The 19,232-nt window shown below is 47.8% G+C and overlaps 1 protein-coding gene across 1 annotated transcript in view; it reads right to left on the bottom strand.

Annotated features, from left to right (window-relative positions):
- CFAP65 (cilia and flagella associated protein 65) overlaps positions 1-19,232 on the bottom strand; it is a 464,473-nt gene that overhangs the window by 53,317 nt on the left and 391,924 nt on the right. The window contains exon 27 of the mRNA XM_086954439.1: positions 6,995-7,132. Coding sequence (XP_086810565.1) covers positions 6,995-7,132 — 138 coding nt within the window. The remainder of the gene's footprint in view (positions 1-6,994; positions 7,133-19,232) is intronic.

The following is a 19,232-nucleotide window of genomic DNA, read 5'->3' as shown; positions in this document are numbered from 1 at the left end:
ACCAGAGCCGGCGAATTGAGCTTCTCCTTTGTTGCTCCTAAAGTGTGGAATGACCGACCCCTACAGATATGAGCCTCCTCCTCTTTTTTGAATTCCCAAAGAAGCTGAAGCGCTAGCTCTTTGAGCAAACTCACTAAACCATTTGCCTAAAAAGACCCTCGTTTGCTTTGCACCTGGATCCCTTCCCAAGAGTTAGAGTGCTGTACAAATCATTATAACATAACAACCATAGCAGATTGGAATAGGCTTCCATTATCTAAATACATTTTCATACTTGGAGACCTAATTCTAATTGGGCTGATGTTTCCACAGTCTTTCCAGGTGTTTGAACACCACACATGATTTTACTGAGGGAATCACGAGGCTTTTTCTGCAGCAGAAGGCAAGTCTCTTTCCCATTTTTTTTCTTTTCTGACAGGGAGTAGTACACCATCCCCCTGTTAGAACTAACCTTTCCCTTCTTTCCCCTACTCCCCACCCCACCTTAACCCCACTACACACACACACACACACACACACACACACACACACACACACACAGAGGCCACCACATACATTTACACCTACTCAAATCAAGTGTTAAATGTATTGTTAAACCCATGTGGTTATCTAATTTGTACATTTCAGTCCCACATGGTAGCCCGCAGTTTCATGGAGGTTAACTTGCAATTGCAAGGTACTGGTGCAAATTACCACACATTAACATTATTGTTGTGTGCTGATTTACCACCTCACTAGTACAGAGCAACTCAATCAGCCCCTAATCAGCTGGAGGGAAAGAAATCCGATTGACATTAGGACTCTCAAAGGTTAAAAGTCATAATTCACAAGAGTTATATCATATCAGAAAACAAATTCACATGTGTGTTTGTGTGTAACCCACCCTCTGAGGCCCAGACAAACACCATCTCAATGAGGACTAACACACTATGAGGACCGGTCTCCATAGTGTGTTTGGTACTTTTGAGAAAGTGTCATAAATTGATAGGCAGTGATATTTGCTAGGGTCCATCTTATAACCTACCTACATATTAAAGATCAAAGCACATGTGAAGTTGCACTATTCAATACACACCCTGTTACGGTCCATGGCCAGTCCTTATAAATGTAAGTCTACGAGAGAGAACAAGAGTTGTGTGTGTGTAAAACCCTTAATAGACTAAGATTAAAAGGGACATAAGGTTGATTAATATGACAATGCCGTCGTCATATAGGTAAGTCATGAAATTCACAAATCAAGGTATTGTCTTTCTCTGTGTCTCCCACACCCCCCCATACTAAGTCAACCATAACTACTTTTTGAGGACAGAGCGCGCAAAATGGCCATCAACCCCCTCACCTCGGTATCCAAGCAGTAATGCTTCGCGAAAGTGTGGAGGGAGACCCAAGTCGCTGCTCTACAAATATCCTCAACAGGTACACCTCTGGAAAGAGCAGATGTTGAAGACTTAGCTCTAGTAGAATGAGGCCTTATACCCTCTGGAGGTTCCTTACCCACCAGGGAGTAGCAGATCTTGATGCATAAAACAATCCATCTCGAGAGCGCGCGCGCTTGTGCACCGCCTTACCCTTCTTGCAGCCAGCAAAACCAACGAACAGCTGGTCATCCGACCTGAACTCTCTCGTCCAGTCCAGGTAGAAACTCACCGCCCTCTTAGGGTCCAAGCGGTGAATCCATTCCTCCTCCTTGGAAGGGTGAGGGGGAGGATAGAAGGTAGGGAGGGTAACGGACTGCCCCAGATGAAATGGAGTTACCACCTTCGGCAGAAAAGCAGCCCTGGTCCTGAGAACCATTCATTCGGCATGAATGGACAAAAACGGGGGCTTTGAACGAAGAGCTTGAAGCTCACTTACCCTCCTTGCCGAGGTAATTGCCACCAGAAAAACAGTCTTGAATGTCAAAAGTCTCATGGACACTTGTGCAATGGTTCGAAAGGCAAACCCATCAAAAACGTAAGCACAAGGTTCAAATCCCATTGAGGAACAATAAAAGGTGTTGGAGAAAATGTATTTGTAAGGCCCTTGATGAATCGTAATACGACAGGAGATTTAAATAAAGAGGGCTGGTCCGGCAAACAAAGGAAAGCCGATAAGACTGACAAATAACCTTTGATAGTTGCCACGGCAAAACCCTGCTGGGCCAAAGAAAGTGCAAATTGAAGTATATTGGACAAACAAGCCCTTAAAGGGTCAATGGACTTTTCCCCACACCAAGCAACACATTTTGACCATCTATAAGAATAGATAGACTTAGTGGAGTCACGCCTGGCCGACAAAATGACATCCACCAAATCGTGTGGGAGAGAAAAGGAACTCAGATTGCCCCGTTCAATCTCCAGGCATGAAGGTGTAAGGTCTGGAGGTGGGGGTGTAGAACCTGCCCCTCCATCTGGGAGAGGAGATCTGCCCTGTGAGGGAGACGGAGCGTCGAGCACGAGGAGAGGTGGAGAAGATCTGTATACCACAACCTTCTTGGCCAATCCGGGGCGATCAATATGACTTGGGCCCGGTCTTGGCGAATCTTCCTCTGAACCCGAGGAATCAAGGGTATGGGAGGAAACGCATAAAGGAGTTGGGAGTCCCAACTCAACTGAAACGCATCCCCCAGTGCTCCTTGCATTGGAAACTGGGAACTGCAGAATGACCGGCAGTGAGCATTCTCGTGAGTGGCAAACAGGTCCACCTGAGGAGTTCCCCACGTCCGGAAGACGTGACGAACCACTTACGGGTGAAGCCTCCACTCATGGTCGGCTGAGCTGCCGACTGAGACTGTCTGCAGTACGTTCAGAACCCCGGCCAGATGATTTGCCATCAGACAAATCTGATGGTCCTGAACCCAGGACCAGAGACGCAGAGCCTCTCTGCAGAGACACTGCGACCCTACTCTTTCCTGCTTGTTGACATACCACATCGCGATGGTGTTGAACTGACCGACACGAAGGAAAGGGAGGAAGGCCTTGAGCGCTAAGCGTATGGCCCATAACTCTGGAGACCAAAGACCCTTGACCTCCAGATCCCCCAGATGAGAACCCACATCCGTTATCACTGTGGCCACCGATGGAGGTAGTTGAAAAGGCTTTCCTTGTGACAGATTGCCCTCCACGCTCCACCAAGACAGATCCGCCGTAGTTTCCCTGGAGATCCTGACTGACTCCCTAAGATCTCCGTTATGCTGATACCACTGCCTGCGGAGGCACCACTGGAGCGCCCTCATGTGCCAGAGTGCATGGTTGACCAACAGAATGCAAGAAGCCATCAGACCGAGCAGACGAAGGACCTTCAGGACTGGAACAAACGCTCCACTGTGAAATAAAGGAATAATTTCCTGTATGTCGTGAATCCTTTGAGGAGGAGGGAATGCATGACACACAGTTGTGTCCAGTACCGCACCTATGAACAGGTTGCGCTGAGTGGGCACCAGGTGAGACTTGGGTACATTTATCGAAAAACCCAACCTGTGCAACAACTGAGTTGTCTCTTGCAGATGATTGAGCGCTAGCTCTGGAGATTCTGCCTTGATCAGCCAATCATTCAGATACGGAAATACAGGTATCCCCGACCTTCTGAGATGTGCAGCCACCACTGCCATCACCTTGGTGAAGACTCAAGGCGCAGTAGTAAGACCAAACGAAGGACCGCAAACTGGTAGTGTTGCGACCCAACTGTGAAACGGATATACTTCCTGTGCGACTTCAGGATAGGAATATGAAAATACGCATCCTGTAAATTGATCAACACCATCCAGTCTTCTTCCAGCAGCGCCTGAAGCACCTGCACAAGTGTGAGCATCTTGAACCTCTCCTGTTTGAGATAGAGGTTCAAAATCCTGAGGTCCAGGATTAGACGAAGTCTGCTATCCTTCTTGGGGATCAGGAAATACCGGAGTAGCATCCCTGACCCCTCTCCTGCTCCGGAACCACCTCTATCGTACCCTTTCTGAATAGTGCCAGGACTTCTTCCTGCAGGAGAAGCAGGTGGTCCTCTCAACAAAAACCCTGGCAAGGAGGGTAATTTAGGGGAAACTCCCGAAAAGGAAGAGCATACCCTTTTTCCACGAGATTGAGAACCCAAAGATCTGATGTAAACAATTCCCAATCTCGTAGGAAATGGGTAAGCCGACCCCACACTGGGCCCACATGATCCGGAATGGCAGATCTTGAGCTACTTTGCTGCGTTGGCAGGGGGTTAGGAAGGGGAAGAGGAAGAGGAGGAGGAGGCTTGACGACCTCTGGGACGAGCTCTTTGTCTGCCCCTATAAGACTTGTACAGCGTATTTTGCTGCTGCTGTGGAGATTGTTTGTAGGCTCGAAAGGAAGACCTGCCAAATCCTCTGAAGCGCTTCCCAAATGTGCCTCTTGTCTGAAGGCCCAACAACTTCGCCGTCGCTCTGCTGTCTTTAAAACGCTCTAAAGCAACGTTAGCCTTCTTCCCAAACAATCCAGACCAATCAAAGGGCAAATCCATCAAGGCAGACTGTACATCTGTTGAGAACTCTGACGACTTTAACCACGCAGCTATCCTAGTGGCCACCGAAAAGCCCATGACTCTCGCCACCAAATCTGACGTGTCCAGCCCACTCTGGATTACCTGCCTTGCTGCAGCCTGAGTGTCCGATATAACCTCCTGAAAGTCCTTTTTATCCCCTTCAGGAATCTTAGGCATTAACTGTTTTACAGAATCCATCAGGGCATGGATGTAACGTCCCATAAGACAAGTCGCATTAGTAGATTTTAATGCCATGCTGGCTGAGGAGAAGACTTTCTTAGCTGCCTGATCCTGCTTTCTCGACTCTTTTCTCCAGGAACCTGCGGAAAACCCCTGCAGACTTCTTAGAGCAGTGAGCCTGTACAACTAAACTTTCAGGCAGGGGGTGTGTTGATAAAAAGTCAGGGTCATTAGGAGCCAGCCTATATCTCCTCGCAACCGCACTTGAAACGGCAGGGGCTGACAGAGGTTTCTTCCACACCTCATAGATTGGCTCAGCCAAAGCGTCATTGAATGGCAGCATTGGTTCAATTATAGAGGAAGGTGAATGGAGGACCTCTGTCAGAATATTTGACTTGTACTCAGCAGTAGGCAGAGTGATGTTTAACAAGTCTGCCGCCTTCCTTATCACCTGGTAAGGAGTCACATCTCTAGAATGTGTATCAGATGTAGAGGCCAAATCCCACTCAGGAGACAGTTGCAGGCCACTAGCCTCCCTCAGGTCATCAAAAGGATCCTCAGACTCCTGAAGCTCACCTTCCTCCACGTCTTCATCCCGATACATCTGTTCCTCCAGAAGCCTCTTTGCCTCACGCCACGACCTTTCCTTCACAAATGAAGCCGACGGATCCATGAACGACTCCGCCGGAGTCGGTGCCGGCGTCGAACCTGAAGTCGGGCGAGGCAGTTTAACTCGAGGTCGAACCGGATTCGGCATCAGAGTCGAGGGTACCGGCGTCGAAGGAATCGGCATCGATGGATTCGGCGTCGACGACTTCGGCGTCAAAGGCTTCCCCGGCATCGGAAAATGCCAATGCGGTGCTGGAGCCGGCATGAAAGGTATGAAGGGCGCAGGAGAATAAGCCTGAGGAACACCCAGACTAAACGCCATAGGACCCGTGGGACCAACAGGTGCACCAGACGGGTACATTGCCCTAGAGTAGACCCCGAACATAGCATTGAGGAATTGCGTCGGGTCCTGACCTGGAGCCGGAAAGGCAGGATATGAGCCCCCAGGCTGCTCTCGAGGGAGCGGAGTCGTCACAATGTCGACCTCCTCTTCAGGCTGGTGCACCGGAGTCGACTGACCCGCAGGCAACTGAGCCTCGACTTCACCAACTTCCTCCACCTTACCTTCATCCTCCTGGCCTGAAGGATGGGACGGAAACGGAGATGGATTCACTACCTGCTTCGGTGACCCAGGCGAATCTGCACGCGAAGCCTCACTCTCGGAGACCTGCGCTTCCGAAGCCGAAGACACCACCTCCTTCCGAAGCAGCGTAACCTGCGACTTCGGTCTCGAACTCGAGTCCTTCTCAGAATGATGTCTTGACTCATGGCTCCTCTTCTTGTGCTTCTTCCTCGAGGACCTCGAAGCATGAGCAGAGGACGACTCTGATCGTGACCTCGAATAAGACCTCGACCTCGAACGTCGAGTTTGCGACTTCAAAGTTTTCTTCTCCTTCTTACTTTTCAATTTCGCAATGAGGAGCTTCGTCTCCTTCTCTCGAAGGGCCTTCGGTGTCATCTTCTTGCAAGATTGGCACTCCTCGACGTCATGGTCGGAGCTCAGACACCAGAAGCAGCACTCATGCGGGTCAGTGATTGACATTATCTTGCCACATTCACCGCAAGCTTTAAATCCGGTCTTCTTCGACGACATCTCGACAGAAGACAATAAAACACAGAGAAAAATCACAGAGTAACAAAGTTACCGTAAGAGCTACAGATAATCCCTTGAAAACCGTTAGCGTCGACGACGCGGAAAAAAGGGAACTGATGTCATCACGCCGGCGTGGGCCTAGTATGATGTCGGTGACGTCAGCGGAGTCGCGCGCGATGCCATGCCTCTATGACGTCGTCCACGTCGGCGCAAAGCTACAAAAAGAATTTCCGAATGTTGCTGACGCAAGGGCATATTCACAAGGTGAGGAATCCACTGGCAGATGTATCTATCAGAAGTATTACGTTTTTATTATTGTATTTCTGTAAAGCGAAAATGTCATTTGTGTTTTCTCTTTGGTCCAACTATGTACTGGGAATTCTAGAGGTATACAACCCTTGTTCCCAAAATCCAAACTTGGCGTACAATATACTACACCACACGGAGAACAGCAACCAAATTACCATGAAATGTATGTCTCCTTTCATTTAAAGGGAGCATTTGTGCCATCAGGTAGAGGTACCTACTTTGATTGTCAGAGATATTTTTGTTTTTTGCTTGCACCTCCTGGCATCTGATACAATGCTTTGAGACACAGGACAATGAGCACACAGACCAATGGCTTACTCTAGGTTGCTGTTTTGAGTTCTTCTGTGTATTGACTTCCTGGTCAGTGATAGTGAACTCTTCAGCCTGACGTTTCTTTTCCTCCTCCCACAATACAAGCTCCTTGTCATACTCGACCAGTTCCCTCTGCACAAACACCTGTAGGATACAAACAGAAAGATGTTTGAGGTAGCTAACGCCACGCCACTAAACAGGTTTCATCAGTATGATGTAAGTGATGTATTATATACTATATATAATACACTCGCAATAATCATCTTGGGTCCTGTCAGGCTTGTTCATCAAATCTTGGCTCAACCCTGGGTAGCTGTGGCTTCAAGCAATCAGGCTTAAACAAAGAAACAAGTGTAAAGCATTTAAACAGCACCAAAACAATTGAATGTGAAAAAAACATGACTTTCAATACATTCAATCTCGATTTATAAAAATAGACGTCATTTTTATGGATTTATAGACAGCAATTTGAACAATATCCACCAAAGGGTTCCTGAGCTATAAATACTTTAAACAATGAATCACAGCATTCTCCTCAACCCCAACAAAGCATTAGTAAGCACTGCAGATTTGGTACTTCAAAACTTTTAAGGGAACACATTTATCAAAGTTGAGTGCGATCACTTCTAGTTACTTTGGGCGACCAAGTCCAGCAGGGAGCAGGCCAGGGGGACTAACAAAGTCCCAAAGAACTGTGACCTTGAAGAAAGAGCAGTCTCCAGTCCGTTCATGGCAACTTGCTATTGCCTTCTCTAGAGTGGCCCTGATGCAAGGGATGCAGGATGCTGAAGATGCTAAGGATACTGTGCGGTCCATGGGGCCTTCCTGTGGTTATTGTTTGGTCCAGGTTCTTGGTGGGGAAACTTCAACGCCCCTCGGTTACTACTGGTCTCGGTTACAATGAAACCAGCCGTTCCCTCCTGGCAATAACCGTACACCTAGACAATCAAGCATGCACTCTGACGGCTCTCTCCCGGGTCCAGCAGATTCAGATGCAACCTTTGAGCATCTGACTGGGTCTCTTAGGCTGCACCTCGATGGCAAGCGATGGTGCGGTGATCTGGGCAACCAACTTGCCAAGGCAGGTTTCTTCAACCTTTGTGGCCCTAGTGCTGGAACAGGAAATCAGTCAACTGACTCTTGGAGTCTCTACTTCTCTCTGTGGCTCGGGGATAACCTCCCATTGAGCAGGACACAATAAGCACAGTCCTCCCTTTGCTAGCCCAAGGGGCAGCAGGTGCAGCCCAACTTCGGTGCAGATTCTATGTGCCAGGACTAGTGTCAGCGGGTCAGTCCTTATTTGGTCCTCTTCTCCAGTAAAGGCAAGACCTGAAGCCTAGGGGCCAAAACTGCCTCAGTTATCCCCAGTAAGTGCCCTCAGAGGATGTGGTACTCCCGAGCCAATGGATCCCTCATGCTTGATGACAACATTCTGTGAAGTGTGGCATCTAGGTATCCCAGAATGCTGTGTTCTGCCCACTCACAAGATGTGTCTCTTGGTAACCCACCCTAGAGGTGTGAGGTAACTCACAAGATGTGTCTCTTGGTAACCCACCCTAGAGGTGTGGCTATATGTCCACTGGAAAACCGGTGTGGCAACTGCTTTCCCTCTCTGTCCCAGACACCAACCCGTCTACCTGAATGAATGAGTACCCCATGTCGTGTGTGTTCACCATTTATTCTTCATCTTTGAAGCTTACAAGTAAGCTACGTTATGCCAACTGGGTATAAGTCAATTAAACAAACAGTTTTAAAGGGTCAAAGCAGGTGCACGTAGTCGTGATTAGCAGGGCTCATGACATTGTAGAATCATTATACTAGTGCCTAGCAGTCAAAATGGGGGCAAGAAGTGAAGATGAACCTGCAAAAAGCCTGCTACCTCACAATCTGGATGAAATACAATCTCCTTTTTAATAAATACAGTAACTTGTGGGCTACATTGTAGATAGTGGTGGTAAAAATATGTATCAACAAATAAACACATCTTCACAGTGAAACCAACAATGAAATGAAATATCATTCCTGTAGTATGTTGTTGTGATAAGCTATTATACATTGTAGTCTCAAAAGTGTTTGCCAATTGTATTTTCTGTCTAAAGTGGTTATCATCAAAGGTTCTAGTATCAAGGGGTTTGGTGTTACTCGGTACTGATAGCAAGGGGGATGGTTTCAAGGGGAAATGGGGACCGTGTTTTACACTAAGGTTTCGAACCCTTGATGTTCCAGAATAGGAATTTGTGAAGTCCTGGCCCAATGTGAAAATGATTTGGATGGTCATCACTCAGTGGACGCTAATGCAGTTTCAATCTGTTTGGGACAGTTAGAAGTAAAGAATAGGCAGGGTTGCATATCACAGAAAATTATTATTTTTGTATTTTTTTGGGGGGAGTCAATATATGTATCCTATGATACTTATTGCTGGATGACAGTACAGCATTTTTGTGGTGTTTTTGAGCTGGTTTTAAGCGGTGTGTTTAAGTGGCCCAAGAAATGGCCCGGTATTTCCCCAACAGCTAGAGCTACAAATAAGAAAAAGTGTTACAATAGGCTAGTAACTTGTTTGTCTGTACTGTATCGAACAGCAAAGTATTTAAAATACTCTCTAAACATCAGAGTGTCGGCTTCTGTGGCAAAAGACAGGTGTTTGCGCACAAAGTTCACCACAAGGTCTGCAGTTCTTGATCCAACAGTGTTACTACGTTTGACTTCTTTTTGAGTGCGTGGAATCTATGTTCAGGCCTAAATACTGCATTTAGGGGTTTACAAGGTAGTGACTGGAAGTGGCCAATTGCCCCTTGTTGAACTTGGCATTTTCCCCCAAAATGTTTCGCTTTTGCCCCCCTAATTTGGAATGTCTCCCCCATGGGATTAAAACTGTATAGGCCATGAGTGGTGTGAGACACCTTGTTAATATGTGAAGTCATGTAATGGTGTGAGCACTTGTAAATTCCCCCCATTGTAAAATGCACCTGACTGAAATGTACTGTGTTTAAAATGGATGCCATGGCCATGGGTTTTGCCACCTGACTGGCATAGGTCAGCGGTCTAGATAATATTACCCAGCCACCCCTAGCTTTTGGAGGGAAAGCCTGGCACCCAGGGTGCTCAACCCCTCCCCTTGAACCAGTTTAGGCCAGCTTTGCCAACATTCTAGAAGGTTCTGGCACTGCCTGGGAGGAGGGTATAAGTAAGGGGGATGTGCCACCAGAGAGTCAGTCAGAGCTGGGACAAAAAAGAGAGGGGACCTGCTGCGAGGTGCTATCGCCACATGGGCCTGTGAGCTGGGCCCTGCACCCCTAAACCCCCCCCCCTCTGCTGTCCCCCGGGCCCCTGACGAAGGAGGGCCCCTACCCAGGTCCCGGACGCTGTTTGGACCTGGAACTGCGCCAGCGCAGCACGACAGAAGCCCAGGAGGTGAGGAGTGTGCCCTGGGCTGCCTGGAAAAACTGTTGCCCCTTGTGAGGTACTGCCTATCAAGCGCTGCAGTGGGAGGTTGGTGCCCTAAGGCCTTGGAGGATTGTGTGGCCCTTTAGAAGTGCTGGGCTTTGAAGAGCCGCCCAGGGAGGATTGTGCCCCCGAGGGACTTTGGAGTGCTAAAGCACTGTGCCCGGTGACTGGTGTGGCCCCTGAAGTGCTGTTGGCTCTCAGAGCTGTGTGGGCCGAGGGAGGAGCGGTGCGCTGTGAATAGCGCCGTGTGGTCTGAAGGGACTGGGAGGAGAATAGTGCCGCAGGAGCCTACCCTGCGTTTTGGCGTGTTATCTGCGATCGAAATAATTAACTAAAAGGGAGCTTACCCTCATCGTTGCCGATCTCACTGCCGAGGCCCGGGGAGTGTTGGCGCTGCCTTGCGCCGCCTGGAAGCTGCCTGGGAGAGCCCCCCCCCGCAGGGTGTATCGTTGCGGCGGCCCCCGATGTCAGGAGAGGGCCGGCGGGATTCCAGAGATGGCCGCGCTGGGCCCTGAAGCCGGCAGGGCCCGCATCACGTGACGGGGGCGACCGGCCGCATCATCGGCCCGCCCCGCCAACGCCGCGCACTGATTGGCCCGCGCGGCCGTGCCCCCAGAAAGGCCGCGTAGGGATTGGCTGCCGGACGGGCACCCAGCGAAGAAGAGCCGACCCTAAGCCCAGGGTCCCCGTGAGGGAGGGGGACCGAGGTGAAGCACTGGTGCGGGGCCCCCGTGGTCGAGGGGGAGCCCCGAAGAGAGAGCGACCGGAGCGGGAGCCCACCCCGCCGGTCTGTGCCCCGGAGTGAAGGACTGGCGGAAAAGGCGGGGGCCGGGGCACATTGTCGGTGCCAGCCCCGCGCCGGACCTGAGGAGCTCCGTGGTGAGGAAGGAGCCGCCTCCTCCCACGAAGGAGTGGGAAGCTGTCCCAGTGCTCCAGGTCCCAGGTAGAGGCAGGCGTGAAGAGGGAGCCCGGCGGTCGGGAGGAGGGGGGGCTGCAAGGCGCGGGATCGGTGCCGGCCCTGTCTCTGCCTCAGAAGCCCCTGAGGTTCCGTGACGATTTGAACCCGTGTTTTCAATATTGTCGGAAATACATAATATTGGTATCAGCAAACCGCAAATGATCCATTTAGCATATCCTGGTGTTTTCGCTACGCTACGAGCAAGAGCACTCCTTTTATAAACACATTTCTGATCTACCCACGGCATCCATCTTAGATCATGGCCGCCATTTTGTGTTTCTTGCCCTCACATACGCAATAGCCTCTGATCACTTCATTTCGATTAAGGACACGTAGCCTTAGCCGGAGATTCACCTCTTTCATGACACGTGCACCTTAAACCAGATCACGCTGTAGCTGCATGACTGGGCAAAGACTGCCTCCTCTGCCCGAGGCTAGTCCTGCTAAACTGGTCTTCGTGTCCATTGTCCTGATCACGATTAGGTGGCCGAAGCCGGTAGCCTTGCCCATTTACAACCCACAAACATCCCTTATCCTGCTTTTCTATCTTCTGCACCTGGCTCTGCTCCTTTCCTTCTGGGCCTTTATTAGGGGGAGGTAACGAAATTTACGATGAGGCGGTCCGGGTCTTGAATGAAAAGTTGACATGGGATTATGATGGAAAAGTGGGAACCCCTCGTTCGTAATGTTTTGACATCAGATATTGTCGACGATTCCTGTGTACGCCAAATATTTATTGTTTATGACACAAAGGTTTGGGAATGTACTAACATGTGAAGAATTCGCCTAAAGGCCAATATTTAGTATATAAGGAGCAACCCTCTTTGTACAAATCGATCAGGCTCCTAGTTACTGCCGATGCGTAGTTTCTGTGACTTCTGTGTCCCTGCAGTAATAAACCTTTGGTCTTTGACGCCACCATCGAGAAGCCCGTGTTTCTGTTCATTTGTGCACCAAGGCAGGTGGAACTCCGGGGTCTTTGGGTGTTGTTCCCTGACACCTCTGGACGGAACCAAAAAGTCCAGAACTCCAATTGGCGCCCAACGTGGGGCGACGTCATTCGGTACCGGTCCAAAAGCCTGAAGAGTTCGAGAAGCTTCGTGTGAAGATTCCTGAGGGAGGCGCCCCACTTCATCGATCCCGGCATATCGCAAAAGTGGCCCGACGTTCTCTTCCACGAGGGTTCCCGTTCAGGACGGCTGCAGTGGGCCGTTGCCTTGACCGTCGCCCTGTCTTGGACCCGAGGTGCAGTCCTTAGTACAGCGAAACGTGACGGGTTTCTCCTTGGTGACGTCTTCAGTGCCTCAGTTAAGTATTTAGTGATAGCTAACTGGTTACTTTGTGAGGGTTGTTAAAATCCTTGATTGGTTCTTGGTTTGGTTTGGTCTCGTAAGATTATCACTGGTTGTTCTAGTTACGATAATCTGTTTGGTTTAGTTTGGGTATCGATACATCAGTTCGTTTTGGTAGGCCTAAGTTCTTGGTTCGAGTGCACATATCTGTTTCGTGTTTTGTTTGTTTTGTGTTCCGGACTGAAAATGGTAAGTCGGAAAAACCGTATGTTGTCTTGTTTTAGTTGCAACAGTGACTCACAATTGGAGGACTCATGTCTGGTTCCTCCGATTGGGACTCCCCTTTATGACTTGTATTGTAAATATGGTGTGGGTCCTATATCTTATAATGAGGTGTGGGTCCGTTACACTGAGAAGGATGGTGTCCTTAGTTGGCCACTGCATGGTAGTTTTGAACCCGAAATTCTCGACAATTTAGAAGCGAAATTGTTTAGGAAGAAAGCCCGGCCGGCAATGTTTGATTCTTTCCGTTACTGGCGAAAAGAATCCAAACAGAGAGAAATGAAAAGGTTAAAGAAAGAACAAAAAGAGCAAGAAGAGTTGACTCTGGAGCAAGCAACTAAGCAGTTGCAAGCTAACGAGTGTGAGAAAGCCATAGAGGTGGCCATTAGAGAGCACAATTTAGCGATTGACAAGTGCTATCCTGCCTTGCCATCGAAAACAGCTAAGATACTGGAAGATTCCGAAAACGATCCTCTGCTATCTTATTTGTTACGGTCACCTCCACCGTATGCACAAGGTGCTACGGCTCCACCTTTACCGAATGTTCAATTGCCGGTTGCTGGACAACCTGGTGTTCCTGCTCCTGTCCCCCAGAATCAGGTTCCTGTACCTCCTGTGGTCAATGTAAATGTTCCTACGGCTCCTCCTCCTCCTGGGTTGCCGACTTCTATACCTGTCTCCGTCTCGCTTACACCTACTGTTCCACAAACTATCTTCCTCGATACTCCTACTGTTCCGTTATCTGTTCCTACCTCTACTGTGTTCTCTACGTCTGCGAGTGTGTTGACTCCACTTTCTGTTCGTCGGAGAATCACTGATTCTGTGTCTAATATACTGTCTCCTTTCTATAAAACCCTAATTAAGACTCCTACCTCCGACTCTGTTCAGAGACGTAGTCAGCTTCCGAGTACTGAGGAACGGGGAATTTTAGATTCCACGGCTCTCAGATGGATTTCGAAGAGTAGGAGATATAGTACGAGAGATGTGCTAGATACGTTTATGCAGTGGAAAGAGCCAACGCAACGGTATGTCTTTGACGAGATGTGCTCGTTGTTACGTGAGGAGATAGAAGAAGACGATGTTGAATCAAATTTGGAAGACTTAATTAAGGTTCAGAAAGAGTTTGCTGCAGGAATGATAGTGGGTGATAATATAGAAGAAGCGATGGAACTGATTTTAAGTTTTAGGAATGATCCATCACTTCGTTCACCGAGAGATTTAGAGAAAAGCAAGACAAAGTTAAGTCGCCAATATCCAATGAGGGAGGTTCCTCCAATTTGGCGCGAAGCTGTGCAAGCCGATCAAAATAATGGTATTGTAGCTGCACCAGCGCAATTCCAAAGAGTGTGGATACACATTCCGTGGAAGCGAGCTGAAGTGTTAGCAGTGAAGCAGGCCTTGCCAGATCCACGTAAGAATCCTGCTGGATACTATAAGGAATTAACACAGACAGTTGAGGCTTGTATAATGAACTTAGCAGACATCGATATGTTATTTGGCAATGTAGTTCCCCAACCAGTGTGGGCCAAAATTCGTAGAGAGGATCATCAAGTTGCCTTAGGTGGTGACTGGGCAGCTATCACTGCAGCGGATGGTCAGCAAGTAGGTGGTGCAAAACCCGAACCCTTAATTGCTAATCTTCCAGGTAGAATAATTGATCTAATGAAGACTCTGATGCCCCCATTGCGTGTTAATTGGGACAAGTTATCAGCATGCAGGCAGAAGAAAGACGAAAATGTCTCAGACTTCTTCACGAGGTTCGAAGAGACTTTTGTAGATCATAGTGGTCAGGACATGAGCACAGAAGGAGGGCAAAGACTGTTTGTCGATAAATTTGTGCATAATTTGTTACCTGAATTATGCAATAAATTAAAAGATTCAGAGAGTGCGTGGGCTGTATCCACAACTGCGCAAATACTTGCGACTGCACAGTACTACGAAAACAGGGATAAAGAGGAAAAGGAGAAATCAGAAAAGAAAACGAAAGATTTAAAGACTAAAGTTCTTTTGCAGCAGGCGTATCCGCCTCGCACGAATCAGACTAATACGCAACAGGGTTCATATCAAAGAACAGATTATAGTACATTGAGACCTCAATATCAGTGGAACCAGTGTGCGTACTGTAAGAAAGAGGGTCACTATAAAAATGAATGTCCAATCTTAGCGCAAAATAATGCAGCAGCAGCTCAGAGAGGTCGTGGTGGTTTTGTGCAAAATTCTAGAGGTCGAGGGCGAGGTGCTATGCCTCCACAAACGAATGATCGTCCTTCCAATCACTTTGATCAACGAAATGGGCAGACTACTCAGCAAAATAGATCTCAACAATACCTTGTTGAAGATTATTGTGAAGTGGATGAGGGATTTCAGCAAAATGGGTACTAGGACAGCCATGGACAGAGAGAGGGAGTAGTATCAGTTCCAGTGGATCAGAGTGGGCCTTATGTCGCAGTAGCAACATCAGGTGTAGTCGAACCGTTTCTGTTGGATACTGGTGCCGCAAAAAGTTCTATCATTCATGCGAAACTCCCTGGCGCACCTTTGTCCGGCTCAACAAATGTTTCTGTAGGTTTTTCAGGCGCCCCTGTTTACAACCCGATATCTGGTCCTTTGTCTATTTCTGTTGGACCGTGTCACTTGAAGGCACCTCTGATTTTGACGACAGGTTGTAATGAAAATCTGCTTGGTTTAGATTTGTTAAAACGACTTTATGCGACATTGTACTGTTCCCCGGAAGGAGTACAGCTTACGTTGGGTAAAAATATCACCTCTCCGATGTACTTGTCAATGGATGCACTCCCGCCAGAACTACGTTCACTCCCTGATTCTCTTTGGGCGACTGGTCCTAACGATGTAGGCCTTTTGGAAATACCACCATATGTAGTAACTTTGAAAGCAAATGTAAAATTTCCACGAATTCCTCAATATAAAATATCTAGTGAAGGTGAGCGTGCACTTTTATTGATTGTGCAAGATTTGACTAAGAAAGGTGTGGTTGAAGAAACGAGAGGAAATGTTTGCAACAGTCCTGTACTACCGATTTTGAAACGAACTGATCCTACAAAGCCTCCAGTTTATAGGTTTGTTATCGACCTAAGAGAAGTGAATAAGATTGTAGTTCCGCAGTTTCCTGTAGTTCCAGATATTACTGCCTTGTTAACACTGATTCCTGCTACAGCTACTTGGTTCTCAGTCATCGACCTGAAGAATGCCTTTTTCAGCATTCCGATAGCCGAAGAAAGCAGAGATATTTTCGGCTTCTGTCTAGGAGGTCGAAGTTTCAGATTTAAACGCGCTCCACAAGGCTATTGTGAGAGCCCATCTATTTACAGTCAAGCATTAAAAAGCCAGTTAGATTCCTTTGTCCTTCCTCCAGGTTCTGCTCTAGTGCAGTATGTAGACGATCTTTTAGTGGCTGCCGATGACAAGGAAACTTGCAAAGCAGCTACGATTTCGTTATTGCATCATTTGTCAAATTTGAATCACAAGGTGTCACCTTCGAAAATGCAATATTGCTGCCAAGAAGTGACCTACCTAGGTCATCTCTTGTCAAAGGAGGGAAGGAAGTTGACCCCAGAAAGAATAAAAGCAATTACGCAGATGAGTGTTCCACGCACACAGAGAGAAGTGCGTGCCTTTTTAGGCATTACCTCTTACTGTAGGCAGTGGATCCCAAATTTTTCTCTTTTAGCAAAACCGTTGGTAGCTTTGACGGGGAAAAATGTTCCGAGTCCGGTGCCATGGTCTGACGAATGTCAGGAGAGTTTTACTGAATTACGAAAAGCATTGTGTTCAGCTCCTGTATTGGGTACACCTGATTACAACAAGCCATTCACGCTCTATGTTCATGAGAGGGAAGGTTGCGCGTTGAGTGTTCTGACACAGAAGTTTGGTGATAAACAACGCCCTTGTGCGTATTTTTCATCAACATTAGATCCGGTAGCTAGAGCGTTGCCTAGTTGTTTGAGAGCTACAGCGGCAGCTGCGGCTTCCATTCGACAATCTGCTGGTTTGGTGATGAACAACATGCTAGTGGTCATGGTTCCTCATGCGGTGGATACACTCATGAATCGAACGAAGACACAACACCTTACCAGTGCGAGACTATCTGGTTACGAGCTGACATTACTAGCAAGTCACATTCAGATCAAAAGATGTAATGTATTGAATCCAGCAACGCTGTTGCCGACTGATCAAGAGTCGAGTGATTCCGAGCCACATGATTGTTGTTTTAAAACGGAGGAAGAGACAAAGGGACGCATCGACTTAAAGGATACTCCGTTATCCAATCCAGATGGTACGTTGTATGTGGACGGGTCATGTTTTAAATTGGAGAATGGTGATGTGACTGCTGCTTACGCAGTAACGACTTTGAAGACGATTGTGGAGACTGCAAGAGTGAGTCAGAATTCTGCCCAAGCTGCAGAATTAATAGCTCTAACAAGAGCGTGTGTTTTAGCTAAGGGAAAGAGAGTGAATGTCTTTACAGATAGTCAGTACGCATTTGGCGTGGCCCATAGTTTTGGCCGTTTGTGGAGAGAAAGAGGTTTCATTACGTCCCATGGGACTAAGATCCAACATGGTCAGTTAGTTAACGACTTGTTGGAATCTCTAACCTTGCCGACTGAAGTTGCGATTGTAAAGTGCAGTGCTCATAAAGCAATCACGGATGATGTTGGTCGTGGGAATGCCTTTGCTGATGAAATTGCTAAACAGACAGCTAGAGACACGATGAGCAGAATGTATGTTGCTACGTCTGCAAGATGGATTGCCGAGTCTGGAATGTGTGAGGATACTATGGAAAGTGTGAAAGAAATTCAGAAAGAAGCAACTGAGGAAGAGAAACGTGTATGGAGAGAAAGTATGGGCAAGTTGGATTCGAATGGATGTTGGATTGATTTGACAGAACAACAGCGATGGATGTTGCCTGATGCGTATGTGCTTGCAGTGGTGACAATGGCGCATGGAGTAGCGCATATAAGTTCTAAAGGAATTTGTAAGATGTTGGCTCCAGTTTGGAAGAATGATGGGATCAGTAAGTGTGCAGAGAGAGTGGTGAAAAACTGTATGGTATGCCTGATGCATAATCCTGGCAAGGGAACTCCAACTCCAGCTGGTCATTTCGCTCCTCCTTCCTGCCCCTTTGAAGTGATTCAGTTAGACTTCATTCACATGGATCGCTGTAATAATTTGAAGTATGTCCTGGTGGTAGTTTGTGCTTTTTCCAGGTGGATCGAAGCATATCCACTAAAGGACAATACTGCCTTATCTACTGCCAAGATTCTTCTCAAAGAATATTTCCGTAGGTACGGAATGCCACGGATTGTATGGTCAGATAACGGAAGTGAGTTCATAGGGAAAGTTATGCAGAGTGTGTGTGCCGGCCTAGGTCTGAAACAAAAGTTCCACAGTGCGAACCATCCCCAGTCTGCTGGTTTAGTGGAGGGTTACAATGGCACCCTCAAGCTGAAACTAGCTAAAATACAAGCATCCACAGGTTTGGCCTGGCCAGACGCACTTCCTTTGGCTTTGTTATCAACGAGAGCAACTGTGCATTCTAGAGTGGGGCTTAGCCCCTACGAAATAGTCTTTGGCCGCCCGGCAAATATTTGGGGTGTGCCGAGGCCTAAAAAGTTTTGTTCTCTGGAATATCCTATGTTGATAGACTACCTTTACGACTTGACTGCTAAATTGAGTCTTATTCACCAACAGGTTTTCGATGCTTTGCCAAAGCCTCCGGAGAGTCCAGGGCATCAGCTGAAACCAGGCGAGTTTGTAGTCACCAAAAACTTCGCGAGGACGAAGAACCTTCAGCCGAGATTTGTCGGACCCTTCCAAGTCCTACTTTCAACGAGGACAGCGGTTCGTGTGGCTGGACGCAAGCACTGGGTGCATGCATCCCATGTAAAGCGTGTGCCTTTGCCACTTCCTTACGACGACTGGGTGAAGAAGGGAATTGGTTCCTCCGAATTTGAAAGCACGCCAAAATTCATCCCTTTCAGCGATGCCGAATTGATCACTGACACTCCAAGCTCTGACTCTCCTCCAGAAAAGACTCTTTTGAACACTGAACATTTGTCTCCTGCATCAGAAAGAACTCTGTCATCTGCGAACTTGAACACTGCAACAGCTACCAGTGAAACGTTATTTGCTGATCAGACAGTACCTGCAAAGCAAAGATATAACTTACGAAACCGTAAAATGGACAAATAAAGCAGGCAACTCCCTATTGTGATATTTTTGAAATTTTGAACTTTTGCCTTCAACC

Source organism: Lissotriton vulgaris, chromosome 2_1 (assembly GCF_964263255.1).
Source record: "Lissotriton vulgaris chromosome 2_1, aLisVul1.2, whole genome shotgun sequence".
In the NCBI taxonomy this organism is placed as follows: domain Eukaryota; kingdom Metazoa; phylum Chordata; class Amphibia; order Caudata; family Salamandridae; genus Lissotriton; species Lissotriton vulgaris.
This window is presented reverse-complemented; position numbering and strand designations above follow the sequence as displayed.